The 16,065-nt window shown below is 42.6% G+C and overlaps 2 protein-coding genes across 2 annotated transcripts; one reads left to right on the top strand and one right to left on the bottom strand.

Annotated features, from left to right (window-relative positions):
- Positions 1–72: 72 nt before the first annotated feature.
- On the top strand, positions 73–4,628 carry rai2 (retinoic acid induced 2). The gene is made up of 2 exons (XM_077607127.1): positions 73–261; positions 1,182–4,628. Exon 2 carries the CDS (start codon positions 1,242–1,244, stop codon positions 2,589–2,591), a length of 1,350 nt encoding a protein of 449 aa, XP_077463253.1. The 5' UTR covers positions 73–261; positions 1,182–1,241; the 3' UTR covers positions 2,592–4,628.
- Positions 2,704–15,721, bottom strand: LOC144078783 (sex comb on midleg-like protein 2). Its single transcript, XM_077607126.1, has 15 exons — positions 15,558–15,721; positions 14,744–14,835; positions 14,254–14,313; positions 14,056–14,126; positions 13,745–13,979; positions 11,758–11,846; positions 11,453–11,696; positions 10,268–10,518; positions 8,916–9,015; positions 8,636–8,839; positions 8,405–8,569; positions 6,949–7,077; positions 6,677–6,871; positions 6,443–6,606; positions 2,704–5,738 (listed from the first exon to the last, which is right to left on the bottom strand). The coding sequence occupies exons 2-15, from the start codon at positions 14,763–14,765 to the stop codon at positions 5,613–5,615; spliced, it is 2,055 nt and encodes a 684-aa protein (XP_077463252.1). The 5' UTR covers positions 14,766–14,835; positions 15,558–15,721; the 3' UTR covers positions 2,704–5,612.
- Positions 15,722–16,065: the final 344 nt, after the last annotated feature.

Genomic DNA, 16,065 nt, shown 5'->3' with positions numbered 1-16,065 from the left:
TCTCCCGTGAGTTTATTTCCATTGATTGTTTGTGTTTCACGAGGGGGCTGGGCCAGTTTGGAGACTGCGCACGCAACTGTCACGTGACGTCACAGACCAGCAACGAGAAAAGGGCCCCGCAATGACGAGATAAGCCTTATCCCTTCTTCTTCTCCCTTTTTTTTTTACTCGTCGCCTTTAGATCACAGACGGACTCTTCTTCTACTTCATTTTTTTCTTATTCTTCGTCGCCGTTTTGCTTCTTTTTCTGTTGTCTGGGAGGTGAGTGGTATCGTCCAATTTTCAGTGATGGGACGACGTTTAAACGAAGGAAGGAAGGAAAAGGCTACGATAATGACGTCTGCTTTTTGAAAAAATCTCATTTTCGCTTGCATATTAATAATATCTCGTCGTAAATGCCCACCGCCGTTGTTAAAGTGCTTTACTTGGCTTTGTGCGACCCCCACCCGAGGCTAGTGGACGTGATGAAGTGAATTAGCAGTCGCGTTAGCAACTAGGCTAACTGTCACCCGGTGCTCATCTTGTGTTCTTATGGCAACCGAGGCGCGCCCCCGTTGACGTGCGTGCGCGTGGCTGCCAAACGATGCCTGCGGCTGCTCACGTGACACACAAATTGAATTTAAAGAAATAGTTCATGCAATTTGTGAGCGAGAAATTAAATAGAAATGCTTTTGAAATAGGTTGTGGACAATGATGGACTACTTCCTGTTGATTGGGGGTATTTTGAAGTCACTTCCGGTTGAATTAGGGCCACTTCCTGTACTTTTGGGTTACTTCAGGTCTTCTCTGTTGATTTGGGGGCAATTAAGGGGGACTTGTGATTGTTTTGTGGCAACTTGTGCACTTTTATGTCATTTCCTGTTGATTTGGGGCAATTTCAGTTCACTTCCTGTTGATTTTAAGGCATTTCTAGGTCCTTCTCTATTGGTTTATGCATCATATGTAAATATTATAGAGTTAAGCACTTGTCCTACATGTCCGAGTCACTTCCTGTTGATTTTGGCTCACTTCCTGATTTTTTTTTAAATAGACGTCATACGTACATGATTGGCTGCCTGTGACAGAGATAGTTTTCGAATGCATTTGGATTGGAGTGCCGGCATCTCCCGGTTCAACTTTGGTCGTCAATGGCACTGATACGCTAGCAGGCTCGGTTAAAGACCACACCTTTTGTCTTCCAGGATTCTCGAGCGGGATGATGGCCGGGCGTCGCCACTAGCGCCACGGTTAGCATCGCAACAATGGAAGCGTCTTCGGAATCGTCGCGCTCCGACGCCACGCAAAACCCGGAGAGAGAGGAGCGCGGCGGTGGCGTCGTCCCGTCGGGCGCCACGGGATTGAACAAGGGAAGCCCGGCGGAGAAGCCCGGCTCGGCCACGGACGGCGGCGCCCTGAAAATGTCCGCCGCCGTCCTGCACCCCGTGTGCTTGGGCGACAACCCTCTGATGGTCCCCATCCATCTCCAGATGGCGGCGGGCGCGGGGGCCCAACTGAGTCCCATAGGGGCGGCGCCCTACTTGCTGACGGGCCCCAACCAGGTCTCCCTGCCGCTGGTCTTGGACCCGTCCGTGATTCCGCAGAACAACCTCCTCTGCTCTAACTCGCTGTCCTTCGTGGAGCAGAAGTCGGCGGGGGCGGGGCTAGGGCCCCCGTCGGACGCCAATCTGCTTTCCCTCCTCCAGAACCCCGCCTTCGCCGCCATCCTGCAGGACCTGTTCCCGCCCCAGGGCGCTCCGCCCCCCTGCCAATCGCCGGGTTCCCCCTTTTTCCCGTACTCGTCACCCCTGGCCCCGCTGGTCCCGCCCGCCACTCTGCTGGTCCCGTACCCCGTGGTCATCCCGCTACCGGTCCCCATGCCCATCCCGCTGCCCGTCCCCGTCCCCCAGACCGAGGACTCCAAAAGTGAGCTCTCGAAAACAGTCTGCGCGCAAAGCAAGAGCACTCAGACTCCCCGGGAGCCGGACTCGGCCCCTCAGAGCGCGTCCCCTCAAATTCTGGACCTTTCCATGCGTCGGCCGTGCGGCGTGGAACCCAAGCAGGAGTACCCGGCGCCCCCGCTGCAGGACAGCGTGCTGGACCTGTCGGTGCCCGCCTTCCGGAAACGGGGCGGGCCCTCCTCGCTGGGGCCCACCCGGTCCCTGGAACGTAGCGCCAGCTTGGACTCGAAGATCCCGGGAGGTCTGGCGTCTGCGGACTTCAGCCGGCAGCGCAAGTGGACGGCAGACGGCAACGGTGGCGTGGGTGCTTCGGCCGCCCCCAACCCGGAGGCGGTCGGCCCCTCGCCGACGTCCAAAGTCATCGTTTCCGTCAAGGACGCCATCCCGGCCATCCTGTGCGGGAAGATCAAGGGCCTCTCGGGGGTCTCCACCAAGAACTTCTCCATCAAACGTGACGGCAGCCAGGGGGCGGCGCCCCGGCTCTTCGGCGCGGCGCCCCCGCCGTCGCCCTCGCGGCACGATCCCGACGCGGCCTCGAAGAAGGTCCCCGGCGGGAAAACGGGCGCCATCAAACTGAAGAAAGTCGGCTCCCAGGAGATCCACTTCCTGCCAATCAAGAAGCAGAGACTGGCGGCGCTCTTCCCCAGGAAGTAAGTGGCGACCCCGCCTCCGACCTTAACGCTGCGTTTAGACCGGCCGCGTTTTTTGGCCTTCACGCCGATCTTCGCCGTCCGACTATCAAAGAACCGTATATGAAACATCAAAATAAGCAATAGAGATACTTTAATCTCATAATTTCTCTCATTGACCCACAAATAGTAATTTTGTCTTGATCCAGACCTTACGTTGACAAACGACTCAACCCGTGAAACCGAACAATTTCGTAACATTTCCAACGGCATATCGTTAAAAACAAACAACAAAACCACATTAATCTTGCATTGTTAGGAAGTTAACGTTGTAATATCACATCATACTTTGTATGCAAAACAGGACAAAAAAAACCTGCGACCGATCTGAACGCAGCGTACCGATCACTGGAACACACTGGTTAGACTAGGGGTGGGCAAACTATTCCACTGTGGGTGCAGGTTTTCATTCCAACCCATAAAGAGGACACATTTTCACCAATCAGTAGATTTCTACAGAAATCTAATTGGTTAAAGTGTCTGTGCTGGATGGGTTAGACCAAAAACCCGTATCCACGGCGCCCCCCGTGGACCGATTTGACCACCCCTGGGTTGGACTAAAGCAGGGTCGCTTCAAGTGCACATTCAAGGGCTTTTCCTGTTTCCTTCCGTACGCCTGCCTTACTTATTTCCCCACCCTTTGAGCCAAGGCACATCTACCTGCAAATAAGTGGACTTTTCCAACGGTACTTCCCCCTTGACAGGTGAAAACCTGCAACGGTTCAGTGTTTTACTTCCACTTGTGGATAACAAAAAAATGAGTTGGAGACTGAAGCATTTGAGCTTAATTGTTCACAACAAAATCCCAATGAAGTCAAACAATTGAAGCGAGGGCCTTTCTGTTTTCATTCCTTTAACACCCTCTAGTGGTCAACAGTGGTAATGACAAAATACATGGAAATTGCCAGTTGAGGAAAAAATATTTTCTATAGGTAATCTGAGTAGTTTTCAAATCTATACCCACATATTACGATACAGTACTACCTTGAGATACGAGCATAATGCATTGCGGGACCGAGCTCGTATGTCAATTTACTCTTATCTCAAATGTTCCCATATAAAAATAACTAAAATCAAACTAATCTGTTCCCACCCTCTGAAAAAAAACACCTAAAATTGGATATTACAAGTGTTTTTAATTATTTATTTTTTATCCATATTAAAAGTAGCTCCTCCCTCAAATTTCTCTCGTATCTCAAGGCAAAAATGTGCTGGGAATTTTCCTCAAATTTGTCATATTTCGGGACGCAAAAATTGGTTTTTTTTTTCTGTGTATCCACAGATGATTAAATTATTAAGAAATTGGACTCACAGATTGCCTATGAAAATTATTATTTTTTAATGACAATTTAATTGTTCATATGGCTGGCATGAATTTAAAAAAATAATTTTCCAAGAAACCAAATCTGGGATCAAAAGGTATGATTTTTTTTTTTTTTAATCGAACAGAACTGGTTAGCATGTGCTAGCTCCGGTCATTTTTATTTTACTTTTTATTTTTTTAATAATTCCAACAAGTTGTACTTTTTTTCGGTGGCCTGACTGTTTTCAACTTGTCAATTGCAACAACAAAACACTTTTTGTCGTCATGGTTTTTGCGTATTACGGAGGCCATTTTGTTTTGGTGTTGCGATTAGCGTTAGGGTTAGCATTGACGCTAACTTGGCTGTTAGTTTGTTTACATTCCCGAGTGCACTTTGTGGTCGTAGTTTAGATTTTAACAAAAAAAAATTAAAAAAATAACAGGCTTTTGTGCCTGTTCACGTTTGATTCCTTTTATGAAGAACAAATGAAAAAAAAGCCTTATGCCCCAGCTCCATATTTATTATTATTATTATTATTATTATTATTTATATTGTACATGTTTTTTTTCTTTATCTGATCGGTTCAACTCGGCTAATTTATTGTTTGTGAAAAAAATATTTATGAAGTGTCATGAAACAAATCACTCAAATGACTGTGTTAACCCTCTTTTTTTAAAAATAAAGTTCTTTACACCTGATGCATCTTGGGTATTTTTTTTCTAAAGCAAATTAATAAAATAGGTATTTTTTACCTAATTTTTTTTTAATTTGTGGCTAATGCAAATAATATCCTAAATTATAAAACAAATAAAATTAAATTGATCCCAATTCGCATTAATGTTGCTATTTTATTTTTTACATTTAATTTCGGATAATGTCCATCTTGTTTTGCTTGTTTAATGGGTTGGCATATTAAATAAAAAAAAAAAACAGTTTTAAAGAACATATACATATTTTAATGGAACAAATATACATTCCTGCAAAATTGCACAAAAAGGATTAAAAATTAAACTTTTTAAGCTTTTCAGCTTACTTTGGTGGCTCTGAATGCTCATTATTTTTCATTTTATAATTTAAATTAAAATATTTATTTTTGTGTTTACACATTATTTTAAACACATTTTTCAGGAATTTGTGATTTTGAGTATTTCATCAACTATTCACTAAACAGAATTTAGTAGTTTGATTTTTTTTTTAATTTATCTGATATAATTTCATAACTAAATACATGTGACGACGGGACAATTTTAAAATGAAATTATCCGGAGAAACGTCGCCTCGAAAAACAACACTGCGTCGTATTTTGTAACGTGGCCTAAAAAAAAAATAGGATAATTTACAAAAATGTACATTCCACGGCACGTTTACAAGCCCGAAAAAGAATTTAAAAATATATAAAGTCATCTATAAAGCCATCTGAAAATTAACATGATTAAAATCTTAAAATTGCAGATGTGCACTTAATTGGATTTCCTCATGATTTTGATTCTAAAACGCGTAAAACGTTAGGACATTTTAACAAAGCGTTTTTATACTCGACTATGTTTAAAAAATATATATTGACATTTTTACAAAGTCTTTCGATCACCATTGGCTGCCATTGACGGCGATAGATGTCCGATGCGATTTGATTGCACAATGGCCGCTAATGAGGGTTGAACTTTGACCCGTGATCGATGTGCTTACGCGTTGCCTTGTTTCAGCCGGTCGATGTGATGGCACAGTTTGAGGGCGGGGCCTAATTTCAATCCCATGTACTTCATGATCATGTCGCTGCGCAGGAGCATCAGCGCCTTGCCGTCGATTTCCTGCCGGGACCAAAAGACATCGTTCCGTAAGTCTTTACACCAATGTGCAATATTTAAGTTTTATGCATGTGTATTAAGAAAGAGGAAAATGTGGTGAATTCAAGATTGTAGTATGTTGGTTTTGCAATATAATTAAGGGTAGGAATCGATTTTTGGGGGTGGGGGGAGGGGTCATCAAATTAATTATTCATTCATTCAGCAAATCTGTATCATCACACAGGTTGTGGGGCTGCTGGAGTATGTTAGTTTTGCGCTAGAATTAAGGTTAGGAATCGATTCGGGGTGGAAAAAAAACATGTGATTCATCATTCACCCGTCTTTAAATCCGACATTGGTCGCGGGGGTGCTGGGGTCTATCCCAGCCAATTACAAGCACCAGGCAGGACATAACCTAAATTGGTGTCCAGCCAATGACGGGGCACATTGGGACAAACAAGCATTCACACTCGTACCTAGAAAATATTTAGCATCCAATTAGCCTAGCATGCCACTTTGCCACTTTAATTAATCCATTGGATTTTAATCGCACAACAGTGTCTGTCCCGGAAATATATTTTCTGTTAGTAAACAACTGACGACTAAAACAATGCAGATTTGGGGACAAAATAAATAAATAATACAAAATAAACAGAAAATGGGGGAAAAAAATTCCGTCCAAATCTGAAAAATAAATACACAAACAAAAGAAGGAAACGCTAACTCACGTGTTTTCGGAACAATTCGGCGTGCGGCGCCAACGTGGCGGGATCGGCGTCCCTCACGAACTGCATGACCTCGTCGACGGACCAGGACGCGGGGTTTTTACCCGCCGTTGGCCGCCGGCCCTCCCTGCCCGCGGCGCCGCTTTCTGGGCCGGTGGTGGAGCTAGCTGTGTCGGCACACACAGTCATCACCTTGTCTGGAGGGGAACCCTTTCAAAATAAAACACCGGGGCGCACCTTCCATGCACCGAAGTGCCGGCGTCGATGGCAGGTCGGCGGGATTGGACGCCAGGCGACGGGGCGCGGGGGCGGCGCCGGAGGGGTGGTATTCGGACCGGCTTCGCGCCATCTGCGGCCGGGGTGTCGCGGGATCGGACGCCGAGCCCATGTGGCGTTTTATCGGGACGGCGTCTTCGTACAGAAGCGTCTCGGCTGGAAAAAAACGACGTTTTGTCCTGTTTTGATAGTATTATTGAGAGAATAAATATTAAAATGAGGTCAATGATTACCTTCGGAAGGGTGGGCGTCAACGCGCAGGTGTTTCGGTGACAGCGGTGCGGCGTACGGCGGGGAAACCCCGGCGTGATTTCTCTTGCCGTTGCAAGACGGCGAGTGGGAGTCAAGTGCTTCCTCTTTTACTGGCGGGGGGAAGAAACACAACTTTCAGCCAATTGCAGGGCACAAAGAGACAAACAACCAGTCACTCATAGCTAGGAACAAGTTAGCATCCAATTAGCCTAGTATGCATTTTTGGGGGAAAAGCAGAGTACCTGGAAATCGAACCCTCGACCCCAGAACTGTGAAACTGACATGCTAACCACTTGTAAACCGTTTTTGATTCATTTTCATTACTGGATTTTCTGGCATATTAGCCGCTTCCGCGTATAAGCCGCACCCTAAAAATGTCCTTAAAATCCTTGAATTTGACGATTTCACTCGCATAAGACGCCCAATGATTCACAATTTTCACCTTCATATTTCTTTTGTTAATAATTTGTTTTTTTATAAGTTCATAAAAATCTGAAAATCCACACTAAAACTCGCAAGTGGAAACCACTTCCCCTTTCTTCACTTGCTACAAGGATTCAGCACTAAAATAAAATAAATTAAAAAAAAAAAAAAAAAAAAATCAACTACAGTCGTACATCTACTTACGGAAGTAATTGTTTCCAGTAACTAGAATATTTCGTAAGTAGAGCAGTACTTTTTATGTAATTTCGTAATTTGTTTATTAATACAGAATTTGCACTGAAGATTTTTTTTACAATTGTTTGCGAATTCTGCTACACTGAACATAGATATCTTTGTGAATTGTTTTTGTATTACACAAAGGAAAATAGTAACTTTTTTAATGCATTTAATGCTCTTTTGAAAGTACAATCTTATATATATATGAATATATATATGTATGTATATATATATATATATGTATATATATGAATATATATATGTATATATGAATATATATATATATATGTATGTATATATATATGTATATATATGTATGTATATATATGTATGTATATATATATATGTGTGTATATATGTATATATATATATATGTATGTATATGTATGTATATATACACACATATACATATATACACACATATATATATACACACATATACATATATACACACACACACACATATATATATGTATGTATATATATGTGTATATATGTATATATGTATGTATATATATGTGTGTATATATGTATATATATACACACATATACATATATACACACATATATATATACACACATATACATATATACACACACACACACACACACATATATATATATATATATATATATATATATATATATATATATATATATATATATATATATAGGGGTGACCATACTTTATCGTGACCATGTCTGGTTGACATGAACCGCGATAATCGAGAGATTACTGTAATTATTGAAATATCAACATCATTGTCATTGGCCTACCCGACTTGGTCCCGTCGTAGGACGCGGCGTAGCGGCTAAACGGCTGACTGCTGAACAGTTTGTCGCACTGTAGGTGGCGGCACACCGTTTCCAAGAAGCGCAGCACGAAGGCGGCGCTGGACGCCGACGGCAGCTTGACCGCGCGGACGCCGCCGTCCATTCTCACTGCGGGCCAAAAGACAAAAACAACTCAACTAGCGCCGCTTCCAGACTGGTCAGTAAACCGCTCACCCCTGACCGCCTTGCCGCTCCCAGAGTGAGTCTGAAGAGCACCGAGCAGAACCTCAGGCCGGTAGGCGCAGTCCAGGCAGGACTGGACCACCTGCTGGAGCACGGAGTTGACGGGGGCCGGGCCGAAGTGGTCCGGCAGGTGCTGCACTTGCTTGCGGTCCAGGTGCGGGCCGCAGTTTGCGTTTTTGTCGATGTAGACGCAGGCTGGCGGGGGAGAAAGTCAGGCTACGTGGCGGGGGAAAAAAATGGCGGAGAGAGGCGGGCGGGCGTGCGGGCCCACCTGTGGAGACCACCGAGGGCATGTTGGCGGGGCTCCCGCGCTGAATCTGAATGGCGGCCCCGCGGGGGTGCGGCGGTCTTTGGAGAATCTTGGCTTTGCGCTGGTGAAACAGAAATTAGCGTGTTAGCTCGTATTGAGTTAGTTTCATTCATGGAGTCGTTGGAAAACAAATATTTAAGGATAAGAAATGAATGCGTTTATTCTCAATGAGATTCAAAGCTTCAGTATGAAGACGTGGCTAATATGTAAAAAATGATATATTTTTAAAGTGTTTTTGCCTGCAATAATATTGGTTTTGGTGCCAAGATTATACTTTCAAAATAGCATTAAAGGCATTAAAAAAGTTACTATTTTCCTTTATGTGTCAAGTCAACTAAGCGGAAGATACGTCTGCCCCTCTCCAGACCAACAGGGGGCAGAAAAAACGCAATCAGATCAAACGCTCCTCGCTTCCTGCCTGAGGTCATAGGTCATAGCCAGTATATAAACTCAGTAGTCCAGCCTTGAAAGTACAAGACAAGACAGGCAACCAAGGAACCAAGGAACCAAGGAACCAAGGAACCAAGGAACCAAGGAACCAAGGAACCAAGGAACCAAGGAACCAAGGAACCAAGGAACCAAGGAACCAAGGAACCAAGGAACCAAGGAACCAAGGAACCAAGGAACCAAGGAACCAAAGATACCAAAGATACCCTTCAGTTCCCGATCATACACAACTGGTAGGATCAAATTTAAATACCACTTAGATTCCAACTGATTGATGCTCAGTTTGTTTCTCTCAACCATAAATTGTATAATTTGCATTCTTTGTGCTTTCCTTTAACTTTAACTTTCCCCCTTCTTTAAGGTTTTCAACCTAATCCTTTCCTATCACCACAAACATCAATAAAATTGAGTTGTTCTTGCTGTGAGAAGATCGGGGCCTTTTTCAAGTTGGGGCAAAAAATGGAAGGAAGGCCACAACAATTTGACAATGTGTCATACAAAAACAATTCACAAAAATATCTATGTCCAGTGTAACAGAATTAGCAAACAATTATTTAAAAAAAATCTTCAGTGCAAATTCTGTATTCATAAATGAATTACGGAATTTACATATAAAGTACTGCTCTACTTACAAAATATTCTAGTTACTGGAACCAATTAATTTCGTAAGTAGAGGTATGACTGTAGTTGAACTTTCTTCCCCAAAAGTAACACCATATTTATTCTTAACTCATGCCATTGACAACGCTAGACGTCCAATTCCTTTAATGAACTGACAGACGTCCTGCCCCCCCCCCAACTGGATTGGACGTATTAGGGCACCAGCGGCAGCCAATGAGAGCCCTATTAAGGGTTAAGTGTGTCACCTTGCTTCCAGGTTTGGGCCCTCGTTTCCTGTGGGGCTGAGACGCAGTGCGTGCCTCGCCGTTCTGGGCGGCGGCCTCGGCGGCGGCCTTGAGGAGGGCGATGGTCTCGCTCTTGGGGCGCCGACCGCGCACCCCTTTCCTGACGGGTAATGACAGGAGAGGGTTGGGGAGTCTGTAAGGGGCCTGCGGGGGGCGCCTGCTCGTCTTGGAAGGCGATGGCGTCAGGGTGGGCGGGTTCTTTGTCAGGCAGACTGCAATGCAATGTGTAAAAGCATTTTTTTTTTTTTAGAAACCCGTCTTTAGGACAAACTCATTTTAGAAGGTGTTATAAAGTCATCCCGGGTTAGGGTTAGTTAATTTGTAATATCGGAGTTAATATAGACCCGACATGACCACGATAAACAAAAGACCGCAAATTAGGATCGGGTTTCAGTGTGGATTTTTACATTTTTACGAACTATTTTTTTTCATCAGAAAAAAAACTGCGATGTAGTGAATCCACGAAAGTTGAAGCCACGATATTCAGGGATTACGGTATTGTTTGTTTGACGTGAATTTTCCATTCTTTCATTTTTTAAACTACTAATCCTCACAAGGGTGGCAGGGGGTGCTGGAGCCTATCCCAGCTAACTACGGGCACCAGGTAGGGGACACCCTAAATTGGCGGCCAACCAATCGCAGGGCACGATGGGACAAAGGATAACCAATCATAGCTAGGGTTAGAGTGAACATGCAAACTCCACAATGAGGACCCACCCAGGGATCGAACCCGTGACCCCAGAACTACGAGGCCGACGCGCTAACCATTCGGCCGCCATTATGAATTATTGTGTAAATAAAAAAATATTTAAAAAAAAAATTATGTAGTGACAATACATTCTAATAAACCACCATTTCAAATGTAATAAATGGTAAATCTTCTATAAAGAATTTTTTAAAATGCAAAAAAAGAAGTATTTTTTTAATTAACAATGAATAACATATCATTTGAAAAATAACTTGTTGTAGAATACGAAATATGAGAGTATCCCGACTCTGTTTTGTTTCTGCCAATCAAAAATCAATTCAGATTTGATGCCAAATAATTCCAAATTTTGACCCTCCATTTTTTCTTAATTCCTATCTAGTATCGATTAGTCACACATAGCCATGAAGTGGCTCGGGGGTCCGAGAGGGTCCGCTTACCGCTGTTGCCGGGCGGCTGCAAACTGTGCTTGGCGAGCGCGCACCATCCCACGGCGAATATATCCCGCGAGTCGTACTTGCACCAATAGTCGAAGGCGCCCCTCCAACCGTCGAAGGTGACGAAGACCTCGTCGCCCCTCACCTCGCCGACGGTTGCCGGGCAGATGAGATGCGGGTTCTTCTTGTCCACCGCCTCCAATTTCATGCCCACTGTGAAGGCGTTGTGGGGGGGCTTCAGCGGCTCCTAAAAACCATCACCGGGTCATCGCGGCGAGTGCTTTACCGGCGCCGCGCACGTTCCGTACCTGCTTGAAGGCCGACGCGGGGGCCATCTCCGCTCCGTTCAAGGTTCTCAGCAGGAACATCGGCCACGACGAGGCGTTCATGCGAAATCCTAAAATTGTAACACACATTAAAAAAAACATGACGTGTTGAAAATAAACTACTACTACCGTATTTTCTCGCATATACGCCATTGTCAAGTCAACTATTGCAGAAGATATGTCTGCCACCCCCCTCCAGACCAACAGGGGGCAGGAAAAAACCCAATCAAACCAAACTCGCCTCACTTCCTGCTTGAGGTCATAGGTCATAAACCAGTATATAAACTCAGTAGGCCAGCCTTGAAATGACAAAACAAGACAGGCAACCAAGAAACCAGAGATACCCTTCAAGCCCGATAATACACAACTGGGAGGATCAAATATAAGTACCACTTGCATTCCAGCTGATTGATGCTTAATTTGTTTCTCACAACCATAAGTTTTTATTCCTTGTGTTTTCCTTTAACTTGAATGATGTCACATGCTTCTTTCTTTCCCCCTTTTTCAAGGTTTTCAACCTAATCCTTTCAGCAACAGCTAATCCTTTTACTATCATCACAAACTTCAATAAAATTGTAAAATGGAGAAAATAATTTGAGTTGTTCCTGCTGTGAAAAGATCGGGGTCCCTTTTCTAGTTTAGGGCAAAATTTGAAGGAAGTAGAGTAGAACCTGACAGCCATATTTGTCACTCAAGAAAATGCTGGCTGAATGGAGGGTACGGCTTATATGTGCATAAATTAGACTTGACAAGCACAAAATTGCAAGGTGACATAGACGAAACGTCATTATGCAGGACAATGGGGCAGATCCGGTCATTTATTTCTAAATAGAGAAAAGATAAAGAGATAAAACGCTAAACAAAAATTATTTTGACGTCTAGAAATGAAATTCAAGAAAAAAAAACTCACTTGAGCTGGGATGTGCAATCTAGCAATCAATTTATACAGTATCTCAGAAAAACCACATGCAATGATTATTCCCTTCAAAGTCATACATTTGTACTCCCTATTAAAACCATGAATATGGGGCTAAAAATGGTGAATCAGGGGGCGGCTTATACGCGAGAAATTCTCAAATTCAACAATTTTTAAGGGTGCGCCTTATACGCGGAGGCGGCTAATATGCGAGAAAATACGGTAACCCTGCACAAAATTCAGAGCAAATATCTTGGATAACTAGTGTGACTACATACAAAAATGAAACCAGACCCAGACCCAATAGAGAATTTTGAGAATCAATCTTACCACATTTGGGAGACGAGCTCAAAATCAAAACAAGACCGACATTGAAACCAAGTTAACATCAAGACCAAGGGTGTCGGACTCGGGTTGGTTCGCGGGCCGCTTTAAAGTCAACTTGATTTCATGTGGGCCCCACCATTTTAGATATAATATTTACATTTTTTAAATAAATGGGTTAAAAGAACTGGATTAAAAGCCCTGAATATTCAGTTTTTTTATACATCTAAAACAATGTTTATTTTAGCTTTTTAAAATATTTTTAGATTTTACAAAATGATTTAAAACACAGAACAAATGGATTAAAAAATTACAATTACCGATTTAAAAGGGGGAAAATCAGGAAATGTAATATACATCTATACTCTTCATTTTAATTTGATCCTAAAACAGAAAGTCGGCACTCATGATTGACTTTCCCGGGCCACACAAAATGATGTGGCGGGCCAGATTTCGCCCCCGGGCCGCCACTTTGACACCTGTGATCAAGACTTTTGGAAATGTATTTTTTGTATGTACGACACTAGCAGCTAAATTCATGAATTAATCTACAATTACATATCACATCAAATCAAAGATTGTAATCAACAGAAACACCCTCCACTCTCCACAAAAAAATGTACGGTTGCATTGAAAAGCATCCCCGCATTTCCGAAAATCCACCTGTCGCTGGACGGCTAGCTAGCGCCCTAGCTAGCACCTTAGCTAGCGACCTAGCTAGCGACTTACCTAGCGGCGGTTGCAGCATGTCTCCCTTCTTCTCACAGGTTCCGATGGGCTGCACGTCGGAGGAATCCACCAATCTCCAGAAGTCGTTGCTGTTGTCGCTTCCGTCCAGGCGGAGGCGCAGGCGAGCCCCCGTCAGGCCCATGACGGTGGCGATGCACACCGAGGTGGAGTTACGCGGGTCGTGGGCCTCCAGTTTCATTCCCACCTTGAAGTCGTTGCACGGCGGGACGCGAGCCTGCCAATGAAAACAAGGTGAGACCCCCCTCGAAAAAACAGGCGAGTTCAGATCCCACCACCGACGGCGATCGCACCTGGCGAAAACAACTCGGCGGCGCCGGTAACGACGACGTCTCTTTTAGATATTCTTCCCAGGTGAAAGAATCTGTGGGGGGAGGAAAAATGAATCAAAACCCATTTGAATCATAATAGATGAATTATTTGCTAACGTTTAACTCTTTCACTGCTTTTAGTGGCGTTAAGGAGGTCAAAGGTCAAACACATGAACTCACCTTTGGTTACTTCTTGCGTCGTCCCAGTCGTTGGTTTGTCTTTTTTGCCATCCCGTTGTTCTAAAAATAAGAAAGAGGATTTTTTATTTTTTTGGGTTGGATTCAAGTGCCCAAATTTCATATATTTTTAAATTTTTACTTTTTCTTAACCTTGAATGTACTTGAACAAGTCAACACAAGTCAATTCAAAGTCCTTTACATCATATGATAATCAAAAACACCAAGTAGAATGTTACATAAAAGTCACATTAAATTATTAAGCCAGTCACAAATAACTGAAAAAGCAAGTAGAAATAAAACCATAAAATTGAATAAAAGTATTAGCGTTAGATGTCAATACATTTTTACTCATTGCCAATATTTACTTATTTTATTTACTTGAAATAGTCACTTGCTCTATAAAGGCTTGACTGTCTTAAATTTCAACTTTTTAATAGCTACCAGTTATTGAAATGTTTACGAAAAATCATATTATATTGTTGTTTCTTACCTTTGAGTGGCGTTTTTCCCATTTTGCCTCACATCCAATGGCAATGCTTAATACTGGAGGCACTTGGAAAACACCAAAAACGGCTTTTTTTCCTTAAAAAAACACGTCAAGTTATTTTTTCTAAATGTTATGATTTATCATTATACTTTTTTCTCTAAACATGACATGAAACAACAAATGCTCTATAATAAATATACTTTTTCCTCTATTAATATCTGTATTACATAGCAATGCAACGTTATTCCGCTGTATTACGACTTGTTTACATTACATTTTCAGCCACATAACTAATAATTCCAGTTGTAAATCGTTTTTCCGTAACTTTACTCGAGTGATATAACTTTTATTTTCACTATTAAACTGAAAACGAAAGACTTAAACGTCCCAACTCTGGTCAAGTTGAAACGTAAAAAGTGCGGTACAGTATAATTATGTAACATTCACTAAGAAAGCGGTTATACAATGACAAAATGTACATTTTCAATGAGCTAACCGACCCATATTAGGTAGCCTTGTACTGTTTTCACACAAAATAATTAATAATGCAACTTAATGATAGATATCCGGACACGACTATGACGTGTCACATTACGCCATGTACATACAGTAAACTCCAGGTAATAGCCGCACCCCGTGTTGACAAGTTAGCTGCGTTTTCTTAGTAGCTTAGCTATTTTCTTTTCTTTATTTAACGTTAGAGAGAAGTATATCGTAAACACTATTGATTCCAATTCATTTATGTAATTCCTCATTTAGTATTTTATTCAATAGTCTCTCGTCCAATGTGTTGTTTAATACGCATGGGGGAACTCACCGGTGACGTCTTTCCTGGGAAAAAGAGGAAAAATGAGCGCACTTTTTTTTCTTTGCCTAATCGCCAACTGCCATTTTTCCCTCCACTGTTTGTGTGTATGATTGTAATGAAGAGAGAGCGATACGCATGTAATATATGCAAAAATTGGACGACTATAGAGCAAAACTGATATCTGATTGGATGAGTGTTAGACTTTGGCCAATCAACAATTCGAAACTAAAGACTCTAAGCCAATTAGAATCTATTTTTGTTATTGCTAGCCAATCAGCTTCCGAGCGTGAGTTCTGGTTTCTGTTAAATTGCAGGGAGAGCTCATCTTTGACATAGAAGATCTTTGTGCCCCAGGGTCAGATTTTAATAAAAACCTTTTATGAATCGTTATATTTGTTCATTAAAATGCAATTAAAATGTCAACAGTGCTTAGCAAGAGTGGAGGAATATATTTTTAAATAATTTTTATTTCACTTCTCAGCTTCTTGCCATTTTGGCATATCATAAAAACGATACG

This window comes from Stigmatopora argus, chromosome 8 (genome assembly GCF_051989625.1).
Source record: "Stigmatopora argus isolate UIUO_Sarg chromosome 8, RoL_Sarg_1.0, whole genome shotgun sequence".
Lineage (NCBI taxonomy): Eukaryota > Metazoa > Chordata > Actinopteri > Syngnathiformes > Syngnathidae > Stigmatopora > Stigmatopora argus.
This window is presented reverse-complemented; position numbering and strand designations above follow the sequence as displayed.